The 19,787-nt window shown below is 43.0% G+C and overlaps 1 protein-coding gene across 3 annotated transcripts in view; it reads left to right on the plus strand.

The window, feature by feature from the left end:
• The first annotated feature begins 836 nt into the window (after positions 1 to 836).
• The window catches only part of ATG7 (autophagy related 7), a 75,163-nt gene continuing 56,212 nt past the window's right edge, over positions 837 to 19,787 (plus strand). For 2 of the 3 annotated variants that reach the window (XM_040076259.2, XM_040076261.2), the window contains exons 1-17: positions 837 to 916; positions 2,042 to 2,232; positions 2,430 to 2,484; positions 3,434 to 3,551; positions 4,347 to 4,424; positions 4,879 to 4,995; positions 5,546 to 5,695; positions 6,192 to 6,280; positions 7,237 to 7,358; positions 8,322 to 8,412; positions 9,702 to 9,846; positions 10,400 to 10,558; positions 12,782 to 12,976; positions 15,556 to 15,759; positions 16,007 to 16,122; positions 16,736 to 16,811; positions 19,440 to 19,520. In XM_040076259.2, the coding sequence (XP_039932193.1) occupies positions 2,064 to 2,232; positions 2,430 to 2,484; positions 3,434 to 3,551; positions 4,347 to 4,424; positions 4,879 to 4,995; positions 5,546 to 5,695; positions 6,192 to 6,280; positions 7,237 to 7,358; positions 8,322 to 8,412; positions 9,702 to 9,846; positions 10,400 to 10,558; positions 12,782 to 12,976; positions 15,556 to 15,759; positions 16,007 to 16,122; positions 16,736 to 16,811; positions 19,440 to 19,520 (1,965 nt within the window). In that variant the 5' untranslated portion in view covers positions 837 to 916; positions 2,042 to 2,063. Of the gene's footprint in view, positions 917 to 953; positions 988 to 2,041; positions 2,233 to 2,429; positions 2,485 to 3,433; positions 3,552 to 4,346; positions 4,425 to 4,878; positions 4,996 to 5,545; positions 5,696 to 6,191; positions 6,281 to 7,236; positions 7,359 to 8,321; positions 8,413 to 9,701; positions 9,847 to 10,399; positions 10,559 to 12,781; positions 12,977 to 15,555; positions 15,760 to 16,006; positions 16,123 to 16,735; positions 16,812 to 19,439; positions 19,521 to 19,787 lie in introns of those variants that run through there. The other variant, XM_040076260.2, reaches the window with a different exon arrangement.

The following is a 19,787-nucleotide window of genomic DNA, read 5'->3' on the forward strand; positions in this document are numbered from 1 at the left end:
ATTAGACAACAATAAACCAGAAAAATGGGATGATGACTATTTTAAATGGCATGTACCTAAGGAAATTTCTCCGTTTATTTCACTGAACAGGCAATTCCAGTGGCTCTGGATGTGAGGGAAGCAGAGGAAAGCAAATCAGGGTAAGAAATGGGGAAGTCTCCCACTAACGTGGGGCCAAGGCTCAAGAGAATATTTCAGGCATGGTTTCCTGCAAAATGTTTTCAGCGTTTTTCAGTTCACAACCAAAGCTCAGAGGACACGGAGCTTCCAGAGAACATAAGGAGAGTCTGGGGATTTCCTGGAGATGTGCTGGGATGAAGGTGTGGCGGGAGCAGACCTGGTTTTGCGGGGACAGAATTCCCTTGGGAGCGTTCCCTGCCTCAGTGGGGACATCTGGTGGGACAGGAGGGGATCTCCATCGTGCCAGGATCCTCATCCTGCTTTTCCCCACATTTTCAGGAAATGCCGCAGGCAGGAGAGGAAGCAATAGTGCAGGCGCACGTTTTGGCCTTTTCCCACCATCTGAAATGACTCCCATTAGATTTTCTGACGGCTCTGTTGTGTGCCGGGGAAGGTGGAGCAGGGCACAGCTCCAAGCGCTGCGGGGCACGGACGCGCCTGAGCCGGCGGCTGTGGCTGCGAGGGATGCTATCGAGGGCGGGCGGGCGGGCGGGCGCGGGCACCGGCACCGCCACCGGCACCGGCACTGGCACCGGCACCGCCACCGGCATCGGGATCGGGACCGAGCCCGGGACCGAGCCCGGGACCGAGACCGACCCCGCCTCGGGCCCTGCCCACCACGGCCCTCGTTACGTAATCACTCCACGCCGCCCGGCTGTCACCTGAGCGCCGTGGGTGACGTCACCGGTGTGCGCCGGCCGGAGATGCGGGAAGTGCAGAGCCAGCGGTGCAGCTGGTAAGCAGGAGCGGGGCTGGAGCGGGCGTGGAGCGGGGCTGGAGAGGGCGTGGAGCGGGACATGGATGGAGGTTGGAGCGGGCGTGGAGCGGGGCTGGAGAGGGCGTGGAGCGGGACATGGATGGGGGCTGGAGCGGGCGTGGAGCGGGCGGATCCTGTCAGCCCTGAGCACCACCACCGGCGCTGCCCCAGCCCCGCTACTGCCCCCGACACAGCCCCCGGGGGTCACAGCACCGGCACCGTCCCCGCACTGCCCCTTGCAGGTCCCGCGGTCGGTGTGTCCGGCCCTCAGCCGGCTCCCGGGGCTGCAGTCACGCGTGGACGAGGCGGAGGCTGCCCCGTGCCGAGCGGCCGGGTCCGTGTCGCTGTGCGGGGCCGGTGTCAGCCCCGGTCCCGGTGCCGTGTCGCTGTGCGGGGCTGGTCCCGTGTCAGTGTTCGATCCCGGTCCTGTGTCGGTCCCATGTTGCTGTGCAGGGCCGATCCCGTGTCAATGTACAGGGCTGGTGCCATGTCCATGTTCGGTCCCAGTCCCGTGTCCACGTTCAGTCCCAGCCCCATGTCAATCCCGTGTCCGTGTTTGGTCCGGGTCCTGTGTCAGTGCACAGGGCTGGTGCCATGTCCATGTTCGGTTCCTGTCTCCTGTGTCAGTCCCGTGTCCATGTTCTGTCCTGGTCCCGTGTCAGTGCACAGGGCCAGTGCCGTCTCCATGTTTGGTCTCAGTCCCATGTCAGTCCCGTGTCCCTGTTCACTCCCTGTCCTGTGTCAGTCCTGTGTCCATGTTCAGTCCCGTGTCAGTCCCATGTCTCTGTTTGGTCCTGGTCCCGTGTCAGTCCCATGTCCCTGGTCACTCCCTGTCCTGTGTCAGTCCCTTGTCATACTATGTCCCTGTTCAGTCCCTGTCCCGTGTCCCTGTTCTCTCCCTGTCCCGTGTCAGTACACAGGGCCGGTGCCATGTCCCTGTTTGGTCCCTGTCCCGTGTCCCTGTTCTCTCCCTGTCCTGTGTCAGTACACAGGGCCGGTGCCATGTCCCTGTTTGGTCCCTGTCCCGTGTCCCTGTTCTCTCCCTGTCCCGTGTCCATCCCGTGTCACGTTCCCATGGACTCAGCGGTTTCTGTGTTCTCCCAGGGCTCCCATCAGCAGCTGAGCCATGGCTGCAGCCAGCGGGGATCCCAGCCATGCCGCGCTCTCCAAGCTGCAGTTTGCTCCCTTCAGCAGTGCCCTGGATGCCGGGTTCTGGCACGAGCTGACCCAGAGGAAACTCAACGAGTACCGCCTGGATGAGACCCCCAAAGTCATCAAGGGCTACTACTACAATGGTCTGTACAAGCTCATTTGTTTTACTGGTTCGGGTTTCTCCTCTAATTTGACATATTTTGGATGTTTTGCTGAAGCACTGGGAAGCATGGCTGTGAATTTTGAAAGTTTCACTGGGTAATTTACATCACAATAAACAACGGGAAATAACTGGCGTATTTCAGTTTAAAAGGAGCTTTGTTGCTGCTTTTTTGTCCAGGTGATCCTTTGGGTTTGCCAGCTCGCTTGACACTGGAGTTTAGTGCCTTTGATATGTAAGTACAGGCTGTAATTTACCTTCATTTGTGTGTGAAGACCCTTTTCTGGCTTAAAATTGATATGTTAGAGGAACTCCACATGAGAATAAGTAATATTTTAATGAACTTTATAACAGTGGAGAGACTGCTTTGAGTCACAAAAAACTCATTCTGGTTGAATTTAAAATATTCTGAATTCTCAGATTCATTAACTTTCTGCATGTATGTTTATATAAAATACCTTTTTTTTTTCACATTTCCTCAGCTTTATTCATTAGGGAGGCTTTTTCAGTTATTTGAGCCCTTCCCTTATAGCTTTAAGTAGGACTTCAAATAGTTTTTACAGTCCCTGGTTGTTACACTGTGATCTCTTCCAAAGTGTTTATCTGTTATGACTGGAAAAGAATAAGGTTTTGAGAACAAGTGTTAAAAGAGGCAATGAAATCAATCTGACCTGTAAATTAAGGGAATATTGTAGGGTTTTTACCTAATTTATCTCAAAACCTGTTTGCAGGCACCAGCTTCTCCAGCTGATGATGTTACAAACCATAGAAGCTGCTCAATCTTTTGTCTGGTTTGGTTTGTGTTTTAAACATCAGATTTTAAGTAACTCTTCATGTGAGTGCAACACTGACATCTAAGTTCAGCCTAAATCAGTTTTTCTCAGTGCAAATCCCATTTGTCACAGGTAGCTTCTATTTGAGCAGAATTTAAAAGCTTCAATCCCTGATTCAGTGTCTCTCTGCTTGGAGACAATGCAGATGGCAGATGTATTTTTGAAGAGCCTCGATGGAGATGTGTTTGCACTGGTTATTGTGCCATCAATCCACGTTCATAAAGATGCTTTCATTAGAGAAGGTGTTAATTCTGTTTCCTCATCATTTGATGTTTGAGGTTTACACCATGAGGCAGATACTGCTGCTGATGGCTGTGTTAATTCCCAGAGTCTTCCTTCTGTTTCTTTCAGGAATGCTTCAATACCAGCACGTTGCTGTCCTGCTTTTGGCACGCTGTATAACACCAACACTTTTGAGACTTTCAAATCCTGCGATAAGAAATCTCTTCTGGACAAGGAAGCAAACGAGGTAAGATTTAAAATCAAGTCACAAAATGTTTACAAATCCTTTCTTCCACTTGAAGAGCTTTAACGCTGCTCCAAATTTGGAGATACTCCAGTTGTGAGTAGCCTCAGGATTTAGCTTATTCTGGAAGGAAGAGTTTGGTGTTTGCTTTTTACTATTCTCTACAAGGGAGTAGAACCTAATTTAATTAATGAGAACTAATTCTACTTGGAGAACTCCATCGCATTTTAAGCTCTACAGTGCTCTCAGAGCTGCCAGGGACTTGAATTCTGTAGAATACATTTTTAACATTTGTCTTCATAGCCAAAAACCAGCAGTGCCTGGTTTAAATCTCAGATTAGTGTAGTTTATCTGCGTGACAAAGAGATGGGGAAGCTCCACAGCAGCGAGAAGCCTGAGATAAAGTAAGAAAAAGATGGGTCAAAGGAGCTGCTCTGTCTGCACTGTCACCAGTTGATTTAATGTCATGGCTCAGGGAGAGGTGAAAGGCAAATTTAAGATGCTTTACTTTGACCAGTCCTCGATTCCTTCCATTAATTGCTTTGAGTTTTCATGCATATCGTCACTCCAGACTAGGAATTTTTTGCCTTCTTGTGGCTCGTAATTCCCTGTTGTCTGACCTTTAAAATGCTTTTAACACGGATAGTAATGGATAAATTCAGTTAGAAAAGATCACAGGGAATGTTAATTTGCATTTGAAGGTAGCTGGAAGAACTGCAGATTTTTGCAGCTGTTCTCATGTTCTCTTGGTGTTTCTCTACCCTTTCTCTTCCTTCTTGTCCCCACAACCCATGGCAGATCTGGGAATCAATCAAATCTGGAGCTGCTCTGGAGAACCCAATGCTCTTGAACAGGTTCCTGCTGCTGACATTTGCAGTGAGTACAGATCATTTGTGTCTCCTGCTTGTAGTGGAAATAGCAAAATAGTTCCTTTTTAGGAGTATTAATGTGTTCTGTATTAATAATAACACTGCATTAATATATTTTTATATTATTTTCCACAAATGTAGAAGATTACCTGATGACTTTGCAGATATCAGTAGAAGTAGAGCAGCTGCTTCATCTTTGATAAACTGAACGTTTTACTAAATGCCTCAGCTAACAAAACCTGAAGGACTGTGCACACATTGTCTGTTTAAATCTTGAATAAAAACTATACAGAGACTGGAAATCTTTTGGTACTTTTGTGATCTTCTAAAGTCTTTGTGAGGTTAAAGATCCCTGTGGTTCCCATGGTTAAAATCACAAACCATTAATTTTAATTAGTACTATATAATTGACTCAGATATATCTCTTTATTATCTAATTTTACAATTTTTTCCCTCCACAGGATTTAAAAAAGTACCATTTCTATTACTGGTTTTGCTACCCTGCTCTCTGCTTCCCTGATGGAATTCATCTAACTCAGAAACCTGTGTGTCTTGGGGACAGGTTCTCACTAACTCAGGTATTCAAAATCCGAAATATTGTGAATTCTGCAATACTGAGAACTTCTGTCAGCTTTAAAACTCAATATTTTTTGTTACCACTAGCTAAATTAATTGGAGACTCCAATTTCTTTTAAAATCTTCTTTTTTTTTTTTTTTTTTTAATTTCCATGGTGGTTTTTTGTTTACCTTTTGTTCCACGATTGTTTAAATTGTCTCAGTTGAGATGCAGATATGGCAAACAATTCTTGAAGATATGATTATGCTAAGCTATATATTATATATTTATTTTGGAGAATATATGTTAAGCTGCATATTAAAATTAATATGTAGTTATGTATGTAGCTTTGATTTTGAAACTCATTTAAAAGAAACCCTTATAAAGGGGCATCCCCTGAGTGAGCCAACTCATTAAAATGACAAAATCATTAATAAAATTCATTATTAGACAAGACAAAAAAAGTTAATTTTTAAATTATTTTAGGAGAAAAGTGGAACAATTTTTAATTTCTTTCGTATCACAGTGCAGAATTGTTAAAACTGGTGGTTCAGTTGTCTTTCCACTTTCAGATTGAAGCCCTGCAGAAAGCCTACGATGACCTCTGCCAGGAGGAGGGGGTGACAGCCCTGCCTTATTTTTTAATTAAGTATCATGATAATTCTGTCATGATATCCCTGCTGAAAACGTGGGATGGCTTCTTTCAAGACCGAGGAGGGAAGGTAACGAGAATTTTATATAATTTTACATCATTAAGCGTTTACTCTGGGAATGGTTTGAAGCTCTGATACTGAGCTGGGCACAGTGGTTGTTTCTTGAGGGTGTCTATAAAGTGATTTTTGTGCCGTTTTTCCTTTAATTTGTTCTCTTGCTGCCCTGTGCCCTTTCACTTTTTGATCATTCCAAAACCAGTGCAGATTTTTGGGCTGGGAGCAAGGCTTCAGTTGCTGGGCTTCCCTCATAGTTGTGTTTTTAAGGTAATGAAGGTGCATTAATTGCAGTGAACATCCAGTGTCCCTAAAGAGGCCAAACTGAATAAATCTCGAGGCTGTGGCAAAAGCTCCAGTAAAACCTGGTTTGACCACAGATTAAATTTTTATAAATATGCAAGACGTGTTTGTAGGCCTGCTCTGTCCAGAATTTTTATTTAAAAGTGCCAAATAACCTTTGCATGACCATGGACAGATGACTTCTCACATAGAACAATTTGTTTTGCAGGTGACGGTTGGAGTTTATGATCCTTGTAATTTATCTCAGTATCCAGGATGGCCACTGAGAAACTTCCTGATCCTGGCAGCTCACAAATGGTACCTGGTGTTTATTTTTCTGACAAAGATTATTTATTGGTTGATATTAAATGAGATTGGCATTTCGCTCATCTCACCCCCCCCCCCCAAGATTTTGCTTTTTCCCTTGACCTTACCCACTCGGAGTGGTTCTGATTTTGTGCATTCTTCTGGTTTTTACTTCTGCCAGTCACAAATTCCCGTTAATCCAAATCCTCACAGGGATGCATGCACCTGGAAATGCCAGCTTCACACCCTGCCCATACCCTCCAGCTGTGTCAAATCTTGTTTAGAATGCTCTGTGAATTTATATAATTAATTAGTGTCAAGAAATAGCCAACTTACAATTTTAAAAATCAGATATTCTTGGGTTTTCTTCTTGTACCACTTGATTATTTTCATTGCGGAGAAGATGGGAAGACAAGACACAGTTTTACACTCTGGGTTTTGAAAGAAAGGATTTAAATTATCAGATAAACTTGGGTTGCTGTAACAAAATTGTGATTAGGTTGCACTTCCATAGTTTTGAGTGTTACATTTACACAGCCTTGGGGTTCAGGCACTGAAATTCTCTTTTTTTTGGAGGGGGGTTGAATCATAAGGAGGAAAAATTATCTATATTGAGAGCTCAGAGGATCTTGGTGCCACAGAAAAGTCCCAACGTGTCACCTGATATGTGCTCTGGTGCTTTTCTGCTTTTTATTCCTCTAAATCTGCAGTTTGTCCAGTGCTGGATGAATGCAAGGACAGGCTGACAGTGGCGTTGCTTTGGAGCTGTTTCACACCAAACCAGTCATTTTCTTACACTTGAGGAATCATTTCTCTTTCTGATAAAGGCAACAATAGTTCAATACCAAGACAAAAAGCCTCATTCAGAACCTGCAGAGCACTAAACCTGTGTGAAATGCTGCTTGAAACAAGTCCCTTTTCTATGAAAGAAGTTGCACATCTGTGTTTATCTTTTATTTTCATGGCAGGGGCAGCGTTGTGCAGAGGGTTGAAGTGCTCTGCTTCAGAGACAGGACCATGCAGGGGGTGAGAGACATCACACACAGCATCATCTTTGAAATCAAACTGCCAGAGACACCCCTGGGCACAGGTAATCCATTCAAAACTTTTTTTTTTCTCTTCTTGATCACTGCTGACATGGCAAAATAAGTTGCTACTACGGAATCATTGCTTATGCTGAGTTATTTTAAATTGTTTGAATTTCTGTTTGATGTCTCTAAAGGAAATGGTTCCTTTTTTGACAAAGAAAGAGATGGGGATATTAGCTCATTTTTTTCCTCCTGTAATTTTGTTTCTAATTGAAAGGCAAGCAAACTCCTGCTAGTGTCATGAAAAAATACAAAGAAGCAGCAATTTGTCTCATTTTTTCTTGTTGAATTTGTATACAGTCCCTCAGGTAGGGAAAAAGTGATCGTGAATTTATGGGATGCAAAATTTCTGGAGAATTTTTACACTGAGTAAAACGTGCCCCAGGGTGGAACTGTTCTTTTAATCCCATTTTAAAGCAATAGACTTGAAATGTTAGAGGATAATCTCAGATTTGATTTGTAGGTGCAGGACAGTATCACAGAATTTCTCTACCTCAAGCAAAAAAATCTGAATGTTTGACATGTCATTGTGGCAAATTATTTGATTATGTATAATTTAAGATATATCATTTTCCACTGAATTTGCAGATGGGGTCTAGGGGCGATAAAATGATGAGTGAAATTGGCAAAATTTCCTGAATTATGAATTTACCTGGCTTGACATTAAAGTCCTGAGGGGGAATGATGCCAGCTCTCTGCTGGGTTTGAAGCTAAACAGGCAAAAGCAGCACAGGGGACACCTGAGAGCAAAGAAATTCTCCAGGAACTTGCAGTTGATGTAAACAGCAAAATTTGTATATCAGGGCAGGTTTAAAATAAGGTTTTTTTCCAACAGTGTTAAATCCAACAAAATTTCTTTTCTCTGTCCTGTGATATTAAGGTTTTCATTCTTTCTTCCCTTTCTTTTTTTTGTTTTGTTTTGTGTTGGGGTTGGGGTTTTTTTGTGTTTTAAATATTTCAAACAGATTGTCCAAAAGCTGTTGGATGGGAGAAAAACCAAAAGGGAGGCCTGGGGCCAAGGATGGTGAATCTCAGTGAATGCATGGATCCAAAAAGGTTTGGTTTTTATCTTTTAAATTCCCATAGTTTTCTTTACTTGGGTTAAATCCACAGCAAGTTAAAATGTGAATTAGGTAAGAATATGCAGTAAAACGTGCACTGGATATTGTTTGGACTTTCCTTTTGGAGGTAAAGACCTTTACAGAGCAGTGCACTGCATGCAGCAGAGATCTTGGCAGTTTTGGACTCTGGTTGAAAATTTGGAATGCCTTTATTTAAAACCGGGTGAAATGTAGGTCAGAGTGTTACAGGCCTGTGGAAATTTCACTGAATTCTCTCACCTGCAGGGTGATAATGAAAATAAGCATGGGGGAAAGTTCCTCCTGTGGGATTTGTCAGAGTGGGACAGGAAAGAGCTCGGGAAATGTGACTTTAATAATTGTTATCATTCTGTACATAATGTTTGGGCAATGGATTGAAAAGAATGAGGTTACAGAGTGTCTGCATCTGTGTCCTTGCCTTGGAAAAACTTACTGGTCTGCTGGTTCAGGTTCACATTTTGCCCATCAGGCAAAGCCTTTTTTTGTCAAGCATTTGTGGAAGTTCTCAGTGTCTTCCCAGATACTCGATAAAGTTCATCTCAGGGTTCTTAATTCTTTAGGTAAATTGACCTTCTTTCCTTGTGTAAATTATTTAATTTACCTTCCCAGAGAGGTGTTGGTAAGAAGGCAGCCGTGACAATTGCTGTTTAAATCCTTGTTGCACAAATCATTTACTGGGTGCTGAAGGGATTTTATTGAGGGTGTGTGTGAGGGAATGAAACTTGCAGGAATCTCAGAGCTGTGGTGGCCTGGCTTGGTGAGAGTTTTAACAGCCTGTGTTCTGATGGGTGTAAAAATCTGCCCCTTGCTTGAACACATATTTCCTGCTTCATTTTCTTTCTCAAACTTCCACAAAGGACTGCCCACATGCTTTAGGGTATGAGTGGAATATTGCATGTCAAGGGCAGGCGTAACTGGATACAGAAAACCAGGTAGTTTAAAAGAGAAACAAAAAATTATGGACAAATCATCTGTCTTTGCACTGAGCTTAACAGGAATCTTGGCTGAGACACCATTTTTATTTTCGTGCTTGCATCAACTTCATTACTAAAATTTTAGTTTTGGATTGTTGTTTTTTCAGAAGCCGTTGTCTGTTTGTTTTTCATATTATCTATGTGTTAAATTGCTGAATTCATTCTCTCCTTCAAAAAAACCTCTAACTCAATCATCTGAACTACCAGTGATTGCTCTGCTGGAGAAGTACAGGAGGGTTCAGAAGTTGTTGTTATTTATTCCATGGCACAGGTTGGCAGAATCATCCGTGGATCTTAATTTGAAGCTGATGTGCTGGAGGTTGGTGCCCACTCTGGATTTGGAAAAGATTGTGGCTGCCAAGTGTCTGCTGCTGGGAGCTGGCACCCTGGGCTGTAGTGTTGCAAGGACCTTGATGGTAAATCCTTAATCTTACAAATAATCTCCTGTTTAAGCTCAAAAATCCTGTATTTCTTTATTTTTTTGTCCAGCTGTCGTGGCACATCGGAGACAAATTGCATTCTCTGCATCAAAACACACAGAATATAACATTAGTTGTGTTCTAAACTGCAGGGAAGAGGTGAGAGCTGTAGCTGATGGAAATAAATAACTAATGTTCTGCTAATATGAGATAGCAAGGGAACCTTGGCAGAATATTTTGGAAATATGTAAAAAAAAAATTCTGGAGCAAATCAACAAGATATAAAGATCAAATTCACAGTGAAACACTTGGAATAACTGTGCTGATAATTCCTTTCAGGGATGTTCACCCCATTCCACTGAATTCAGCAGGTTTTGAGGGATTTCTGTTAAATGCAACCAAATTTTCTCTTCCCTTATTTCAGTTGCTTTGAATACTTGCAAAAGCTTTTGTAGCTTAAAAAAGTGGACAAAACTGAGTGTGTGGCATTCCTCAAAAAGATTCCCCAAGGCTGTTGTAATTATCTTTATTAAATCCTGTTCTCCTTTAGGGCTGGGGGGTGAGGAAAATCACTTTTGTGGACAATGCAAAGATCTCCTACTCCAACCCCGTGCGGCAGCCACTGTACGAGTTCGAGGATTGCCTGAGCGGGGGCAAGCCCAAGGCTCTGGCAGCAGCAGACAGGCTGCAGAAAATCTTCCCAGGAGTGGTAAGATCATTATTTCCATGTGACTGTCGCTGGTAATATATAAAAACAAACAACAAAAAAAAGTGACTTTAAATTGCTTCTCCAAGTTCTCGCGGTGAAACGTTAAGAACGCTGCGCGGGTGCTCTGTTGGTTACTGGTTTTATCTCAAATCTCTGCTCCTCGTAACTTTATTGAGGGAGATATTTGTAGCGGTGAAAGGTAATTAAGGATCATTAAGTCATCTTGTGGCTGCTTAGTGATAGTGAAGTGATTTTTTGCTGCCTAGGATGTCCTAAGGAAATCTGAGTAATGCCAGGTCAGACGTATTAACTCTGGGAGCGGGTCTTGAGGGAAGCACTGGAATGTATTTTTGAGATTTCCTGTTGTTTTAGACCTCAAATTTGCAATCTAATTTTCTATATTAGTAGATAATAGCTTCATTTTGAACTTCCAGCAAAGGGAACAACATACAGCCCGCTTTTTTTTAATGTAATTTTAATATTTTATGAGATGGTAGCCAAATATATTGGATAATTTGGAGGCGTTTTAAAACTTTTCTCGGATTCCTGAGATTTTGGGATTCTGTGGAATAAGCAAGATCTTTCTTTGAGGATATATATGGACATTTATTCCTCCTTAAAATAATACCAATGTGCCCTCTGAGCTCTTTTTGCCGTTGTTTGGCTGCCAAAGTGCACCTCAGCCACTTTGGCTGGTGACTGCTGTCTTTTTTTTGAGGGACAGTTATTCAGATAAAATTGTGGAAGCTGCCAGACTTGTCTGTATTCTTACAGCTCCAATACCTGGATTGAGCTTTTTTTTTGAATGCTGGCAGAATTTTAGTGTTTAGAACTTCATTGACCGTTTTTGGGTGCAGCTAATGTTTTATTTGAATTTATTAAACAAAAACTGCCCTCCTAAAACACCGGCAGTGTCAGTTGAGCTGATCTAATCAATCAGCACTTTGCAGCTCAGGCTTGATGAGTTACCCAGGAGTACTCAGGCACAGCTTGGGTTAAGTTTTGTGTTCCTACCACAACCTTTTGGAGGAGATAATGACACTGAAATTAAAGCCTGCCCCAGTGATTTTCTGATGTCTGTGGTGATGGTACAAAGAAGGGAAGAAAGGGTGAATCCTTTGGTATGGTTAATGCAGATATTAGCCACAGCCATTTCTCCAAGCTGCTGAATGGGCCTGGTTCTTTTTGTCCTCAGGGATATTTATGTGTATTCACCCTTCTGGTTATTTGGCTCACCTGGATTTATGAGTTGTGCTGGTAATTGATTGGTCTGTGCAAAAGCACATTCCACCAGCCTTCTTCTCCTCTCTTCCCTTGCAATTTCATGCTTGGTTCCTCTGGTTTTCACGTTTTGGTTTTTCATTTTTCCTGCAGTGCCAAGCAGGGAGGCTTTGGCAAGGCTTGTTCTTCTGTAAGATGAACGAAGGATCCATCCTTCCCTTGCAGCAGATGGCTGGCAGATTGGACTGACACATTTCCAAAGGAGTGAATTCATTGTTTGCATTGTGCATGCATTGTGTAGATGCTTATTTGGATCAGTATTTGCTCTCAGTCCGTCCTGCCCAAGTAAGGGGCTGGAAGAGGGAAATGTTTCTGCCACGGGAACAAACTCCTGCAGCATCTGCACAGTGCAGGCCTCCAGCTCTGCAGTGACCATCTCAGAAGTGCTTTTTGCTGTCTCGGGTTCCCACATGGCTGGGGCATTACAGGGAAATCATCTGAGGCTGTTCCTCTCCTCAGGAACTGAAAACACAGAGCAGTGTGGTACTGCGTGTCCCTGACTGGGACTGAGTCAGTGTTCAGCAGCAGAAATACAAACTGCAGCTGTTAAACTGATGTGTGACGGGGCTGGAAAGAGAATCCACGACACTTGTGTGGATTATGATCTTTTAATCACAGATCATGATCAAATGTAAACGTGGCTGCTTGGCTTTGGGGTGATGTTTGTAACCCCTGGGATCAGGAGCAGTTAGTTCCACTCTCTTCTTGTGGTGATTTGCCAGGCCCGCTAAGACTTTGAGGCTGTTCTGCATAAATACAGACTGAGAAACTCCAGCGCTGTGCTTTGGTGCACAGCACTGCCGCACAGAGGGGTGGAAGGAGCAGAGCTGCCGTTCTGATGAGCAGGAATTGAATTTGGACCGTGATTTATATTGAATTTTCCACCAGTTCAGTCACGAGGTTACCTTCTGAACTCGTGATTTTCTCTCCGCCTTCCCCTAGAGCTCCGAAGGTTACAACATGAGCATCCCCATGCCAGGCCACCCAGTGAATTTTTCGGAGGTGACAATGGCCCAGGCCCAGCGGGATGTGGCCAGACTGGAGGAGCTCATCAATGCCCACGATGTTGTTTTCCTGCTGATGGACACTCGGGAGAGTCGCTGGCTGCCTGCCGTCATTGCAGCCAGCAAGAGGAAGGTACTGTACTGATCCATTGATTTCCCTTCTGTTACTTTAGTTTTTCTGAGTTTTTTAAAGCCTTTTAAATTTTCATAAAATGGAGTCAGACCTTTTAGGTACTGCACAATATTAGGAGCAGTTTCTACCTTTTTCTCACAGATGTAACCTAAACAAATCCTTTGTTTTTCATTCTCTGTCCTTTGTTTGCATATTTCTAACCTGAAAACAATTGTAACTGACAGTTGGTCTAGCCATTTGGCTGAAGGGTGAAAAACCTCAGAAGCCAATCTTCTGCTAGACCCACAAATGTATAAAAAGTAAGAAATAAACAAAGAAGCTCTCTCTCCGCCCTGACTCAGCTTGAGCTGGATCGGAGAAGTCTCTGTCCTGCAAAAATCTCTCGTCTCGTGTGATTGCTTTGCGTGTCACAATCACACCCTTCCTTTCTTTTAAATGCATTTCTAGCCCTGAACAATGGGATTTTATTTCTTTATAGCTCAGATGAGCTTCTCTTTGCCAGTGGAGAGCAGCTCAGTGTCCCTTTAGTGAGGGCTTCGCTGAATTATAGGCTCAGGTGTGAGTGTGTGTAATTTGTGACTTCAGCAGTTCCTCCTCAGTCCTCCCGGCCTTGCTGCAGCTTGCACCTCTGGTCTTGCAGCAGTATTTCAGCTGTTTAAAAACAGCACAGAAATGACAAAAAGAGCAAACTTGCAGAGCTGGGTGTTGAACTGAGAAATGCCAGGGCTAGCCTACTCTTCCATTGTATGATGGTTGGGAATTTTCAGCAATATGTGGGATTTTATGTGTATATTCTGTATGAATCCTGTCTGGTTCAGTCAGGACAGAGTGGTTTTATGAACTCCAAAACATCCCTCCCGTGTTTTCTTAGCCAGTGGTGCCCTTCTACCTTTTACTTGCAGCATTCAAATAATTTTGAGGATAAATTATGAAACTTTTTTGTGACATTTCTCTGTTACTCAGTGGTGTAGTGTGTCTGCATCACGCAGTTGGTTGATTTGAGAACATCACATTGATCTGAGGAGATGGAATTCTCTATCACTGGAGAAAACACAGCAGGGAAATCTCGAGGTGTCCAAACAAATGATGGGTATTTGATGTTAGTAAACACTCAGTGAGAGCTCTGCTCCAAATGTGATTTTGTGTGGCACCTGCAGATCTCAAGCCCTGCACAGTTTGGTCCCAAAGATCTCAAAAAGGCTCACAGAAAATAAAGAACAGTGAGTGATGATTGGTGTAAAATGCACAAGCCCAACTCCGTGGGTAGCAGTAAGAGTCCTTCTCCCCACTCCATCATTCACTTGGTGATCTTTGCCATCCCTGCAGTCCTTCCCCAAAACAAGCACTCAGACAAACAAACCTCTCAAAGGCTAAATCCTAATGTCACACATTCAGTCTCTGTTCCTGATGAGCACTGGAACTTGGTAAAATTTTCTTGTTTTTTCTTTGTGTTGATCCATTCCAAAAGTTACTTGTCCATTTGTCTCTTGTACTTTTCCATTGTCTCTTTATCAAAACCAGATGATTTTTTTAATTAAGGCTCCATCAGAATGAAACAGTTACCTGCCAGTAAACTGAGAAGAGAGAAACTGTTGATTGCAGTGGGAATTGTTTAACAATATTATTAATTTCTGCTAATACCAGCTCTTACTGATACTTTGGAAGTGGAACACCATATTCAGGTTTTACAGGTCGATGCAGTGAGAAGATGCAATCTTTTAATTGCTGTAGGCCTGCATGGATTCAACAGCAGGGGTCCACTTCAGGACTGAGGAGCAATAAACTACTCCAAGGCTGAAAGAGAGTATGCAGAAATAATTGGAAATACTGAGAATGATGATGAGACTTCTAGCTCGCTAATTAAGATGTCTAATTCTTAAGAGAGCTTCCCTCAGAGTTCTTCTTTTAAATAATTCCTGGCTGGAAGAATGGGAAATGAGGAAGAGCTGCACCAGAACTTCTGTCAACAGTATCTGCAGATGAAGCAGTGCATCTTCCTTTCTGTTTGACCTGCTCAGTCATGGTTGTGTTGATCTTGTGCTTCAGATTCCTCTGTGCCGCAGAGTGGAGAGAAAGGGGAACGTGAGGACAGAGGGATTGTGCAGCACAGCTGCTCCTGCTCCCCATGTGACTAAGGAGATGCAGATGAAGCCCAGAAGTAGTCATTAATTGCTTTCCTTACTGAGCAGGAACTGTTTTGGATAACAGATGGCATTCCACTGCTTGAAGATGCTTTTTGGTCACAAGTTTGTGTGACAACTAGAGGGAGTCATTCATTCAGATCAGGTCGCCCTGAAAAGCACAGAAAAAGAAAAGGGCTTGTGACTTTCGGAAACAGACTTTTATTTTGGGTTTTTCGCTTTCGAAGTGCTTGACATCTGGAATTCTCCAGCTTTCAGAAACTCTGCTGTTTATGGCTAAGGTGGTAAATATGCTGTTAATGGGTTGCTCATCCATCTACTGCGTGTGGGGTTTTTGGCATTTATAGTGAATAAAAGCCTCCAGGCTGCTTTTTTTCCCCCCACCCTCCCCTTTTTTGGCTCACTTAAAATCTGTTGTTCTCTCTTTATCCTTCACAGTTGGTCATCAATGCTGCCTTGGGATTTGACACTTTTGTTGTTATGAGACATGGCCTGAAGAAACCCAAACAGCAAGAACACGGTGATTCGCGTTTCAGCAACGCCTCCGCTTCTTCTGATCTGCTGGGGTCCTCACTCTTCTCAAATATCCCTGGCTATAAGCTGGGCTGCTACTTCTGCAATGATGTTGTGGCACCAGGGGATGTGAGTAGAACCTTATGCAAACAGTGCTTACGGCTCTCTTTCGTTGCTGCTCGGATTTTTGTTTGGTTCTAATGGTGTTTGATAAAGGGAGCTGTGCTGCGTTGGTGTGCGTGAGGTGAAGAAATGGTCGATTTTTAATCTGGAAGATCACAGGTGTGAATTGCACAGTGCTCCAGGTGTTTTGTGCAGGGCAGCTGGTTACTTTGGAGTTCTTTTTCCTTCCCTTCAGAACTGTCTGTGTTTGTAGTCCACCAGGGATCGGACACTGGACCAGCAGTGCACGGTCAGCCGGCCTGGACTGGCCATGGTGGCTGGAGCCCTGGCAGTGGAGTTAATGGTTTCTGTCCTGCAGCATCCAGAAGGGTGAGCCATTGCTGCTGTTCTCAGGTGTTCTCTGAGAAATCAGAGAAATTGAACAGAATCTTTAAGGAGGAGGAGGAATTACATCTCAAGAAGGACAGTTCTGTGAGGGCTGATGTCTGTTAATTAATGCCACGTGCAGTGTTTGAGGGAGCTGCCTCATCAAGTGTGAAGTTCTTCTTCTCTCTCTGAATTTAACCACAGAAAAGTATTAAGAATCTTTCAAAAGAAGAAAGTAGTAGTAGTAGTAGTAGTCCTGGCTTTCCTTTGCTGAACAGTGTTTGGGTGTGATGAGCAGCTGTGTGGCACATGAAGGGCTTCAAGATCAGCAAATCTTACTTAAAAATTAGTGTGTGTGACACAGAAATTACACTGAAATTCTGCACCTAGAACGTGAGGCTGTTTAAAACCTGTGAAAGAAAAAGTGACTTAGGAGTTGAAGATGAGTCTCAGACTGATTTATTTATATTTATCCTGCTGAATCTTGGTTCCTATGAAACAGACTTTCCACATAGATTCCTTGCCTCATTCTAAGCTGTAGCAAAATGCCTGGAAGCTGACTGGAAATTCTGAGTGTGTTGTCTTGCTCTAATTTTCCCTGTTGGGTTTTTGGCAGTGGTTATGCTGTGGCCAGCAGCAGTGATGACAGAATGAATGAACCACCCACTTCTCTTGGGCTTGTTCCTCACCAGGTAAATTATTTGTGATAAAAACTTTTGTTTAAGAGCTGGGAACTGATCATCATAGATCTTGTCTCCTTAAAAAAATGCTGATTCCATTCCCCAGAGGGCTGACTCTCCATGTCTATTAAAAAATAAATATAAGTAATATTAACCCATCACGCAGCCCAGGCAGGGTGTTCCTGGCATTGTGCTGCTCATGGACACAAAATCCCTGCTACCCACTGAGCAGGAATTTGTTTGGGGCAGAAATTACGTGAATAAAGCAATTTCTGACTCTTCTGTTCTCCCTCAGAGCTGCCAATATGAGTATCTTAAAATTCACTTTTAAATCTCTTCAGAGTCTGAAAACAATTCAAATCAGCCAACTCCCAATTATTATTTGAGTTGGCTGGTTTTAGTTATTATTTATTATTATTATTATCACAAGATATTCATGTTGTTCTGGCACCATACAGCACTTTTTCCTTCAACTCTACCCACAAATGTTACAGTTTTTCAAAAATTCAGTTTTAAAATTTCAAAACTGAGGTATTCTTATTTGTACTGCAGAGTTATTTAAGTTCTGTTCCTGGTGACGTCTCTTCATTTTAATAAACAGAATAAAAAGGATGATCAGTACTCCAAAGAGTTCACAATTGAAGAGATCAAACCCTGCTGCGAAGTGTTTTCAGTGCTCCCTCTGTTAGCAGAAATAGTGGCCTGGAATTTTAAAATTGCCTATCAATAATATCATGTTCACATCATAATTGAGGATTGCACAACAGTTAAACGTTCAGACTCTCTAGGTTATAGAGATGGGGGGTGTCATGGGTTAGTACAGTTTGGTTTTTTAGTTATAGAAGAATGTAGAATGATTCTCCGGGTCAGGACCTGGGAATTGCTTTAGAAAGGACAAGGACCTATCAGAGGGTTAGTTGGAATATTGGCATCTGTTCTGACCACTGAAAATTGTCTGCTCCGACTTTGGGAAGTACCATATAAAACCCCTTGACCTCCTGCAGTTGGGTCCTTTCTTCTTTCCTTTGGCCAGAGAGAGACAGGTAACATCCAGTTAGGGTGCTGCTCCCCCCTTTTTGGGGGGGAGCTGGCCTGAGGCCTGGCAGGATTCTATCAGCTCCTGGGTCGGGGGTGGGAAGGAGAGGTCGCTGCTTTACAGCAACTACTTTCTCCAAACTTCCCTGGCGCAGGGAGAGATCTCTGCTGGGTCCATGATAAGAGCTATGAGCACCATTTGGGCTGAGGCTGCCCCGATTTACACCAAGGAGTGGGCCGAAAAGGCATTTATGATCCTCCTGGTTTTTTTGTGATTTCAAACTGCCCCAGTGCTCTGATCTCTGATGTTTCTTTGTGAGTTCTTCCTCCCTCACCAGCACGACCTTGAACACCTAATACCATGAGCTACAGAGGGAGAGAAGAGACTCTGGGCAGATTTAACCCTTTCTTGCAGCATGAAGCTTCTAGAGCTGGGCCCTTCTCTGAGAGAGAAAAGAAAGGGACAGAGTGAACATAAAAGAGAAACAGCATGGAGTCAGTAGAGCGAGAGTGAAAAGACTATTGGGACAGAGGGTTGAAGAGTTGGTTGTTCCATTCTCATCTGAGCCCATGGAAATGAACTCTATATTTAGATCATTCCTTTAAATCATGGAAAAAATAAGCATTTAGGATGATGAATGTTTAGATTTCTGTGTGGATTTGAGCAAAAGTATTTGTGATGGACTAAGTAATATTAATCCTATAAGATGCTTGAACAGAGATAGAGATGAGAAGCCCTCTGTGCCAGTGGAGAAGTGAGAAGATATCTCTGTACCTTGAGGTGAAGAATCTTTTGCTTTTGGAGTTATTCACCTTAAAAGGTGACACCCCAATATACAAAAGTCTAAGACCCATGACCCGTAAGCAGCTTGGGAACTGCTAATGCGAGGGGTCACAAAGGCAGGTTTCCCTGGGCGGCTGTTTTTGTGACAGTTTAAAACCCACAAGAGAACTGTTCTAAGTTGTCAGTGGGATCCATGACTCTAAGAGAGACTCTTCCCCTAAAGAACTGATGAAAGACTATTGTCAGATAGTGAAACTGACTGAAAATTACAAGTTTTGTCTCTTTATGTTGTTTTGTAGGAAAGTGAACAGTTTGTAAGGGGAGGGAAGAGTGTTTTTGAAGTTTCATTCTGTTTTAGTTTTTTTTCCCCAACTTTCTTTTTCTATTCTTTTATTGTGTGTTAATAAAACTATTTGTTCACTTTTAAAGTTAAGCCTGCTTTGTTTTTCTCCTAGTCCCTCTCCCACAGAAAAAAAAGTACTAAGACTAAAGTTTAGTGAACGTGAAACCACTACAGGGGAAAAAAAAATGTGTTTCAGGGGTCACACCATGACTTTTTATTTTTCATGGACCTTTGCACTGAGCAAAGGCCAACTGCAGATGGTGCTGTGCTTCCATTTCTGGTGAAATAATGCTGCATTTAGGCAGCTGTGTCATTATTTGTACATTAAAAAAACAGTAATATGTACTGAGTGTAAAATCACTACAAGTTTTACTGTTAGAACACGATAGATGTTCTTTTTATGGAATCTGTGTCCAGTTCATGTTGAATTTTGGAAATGTTTAAAATAACAATGTAATTTTTTTTTTTCATCTTCCAGATCCGAGGATTTTTATCCAGATTTGATAATGTTCTTCCAGTCAGCCTGGCATTTGATAAGTGCACAGCCTGTTCAGCCAAGGTAGGGCTGAGTTTGTGCCTCGTATTATTTTTGTATTTCCAGCTCAATTTTGGGGTACTTTTTGACATTTTCTCTGACTTCCTTAGAGCTTGGAATCTGTTCCCACTTTAGCTAAAGTTCTTTTTCCCTCATAGCCGCCTTTTTTTAGCTGTTTTCCAAATTTCTTTGGCACCACCTCTTAGCGTGCTCCGCCTAAATGCTGCCATCAGCTGAAGGATCCAAGCACAGATTGACCAAGACATTTCTGAAAAGTTAATGACAGAAGCA

The sequence above is a fragment of the Hirundo rustica genome, chromosome 12 (assembly GCF_015227805.2).
Source record: "Hirundo rustica isolate bHirRus1 chromosome 12, bHirRus1.pri.v3, whole genome shotgun sequence".
NCBI classification, from domain to species: Eukaryota; Metazoa; Chordata; class Aves; order Passeriformes; family Hirundinidae; genus Hirundo; species Hirundo rustica.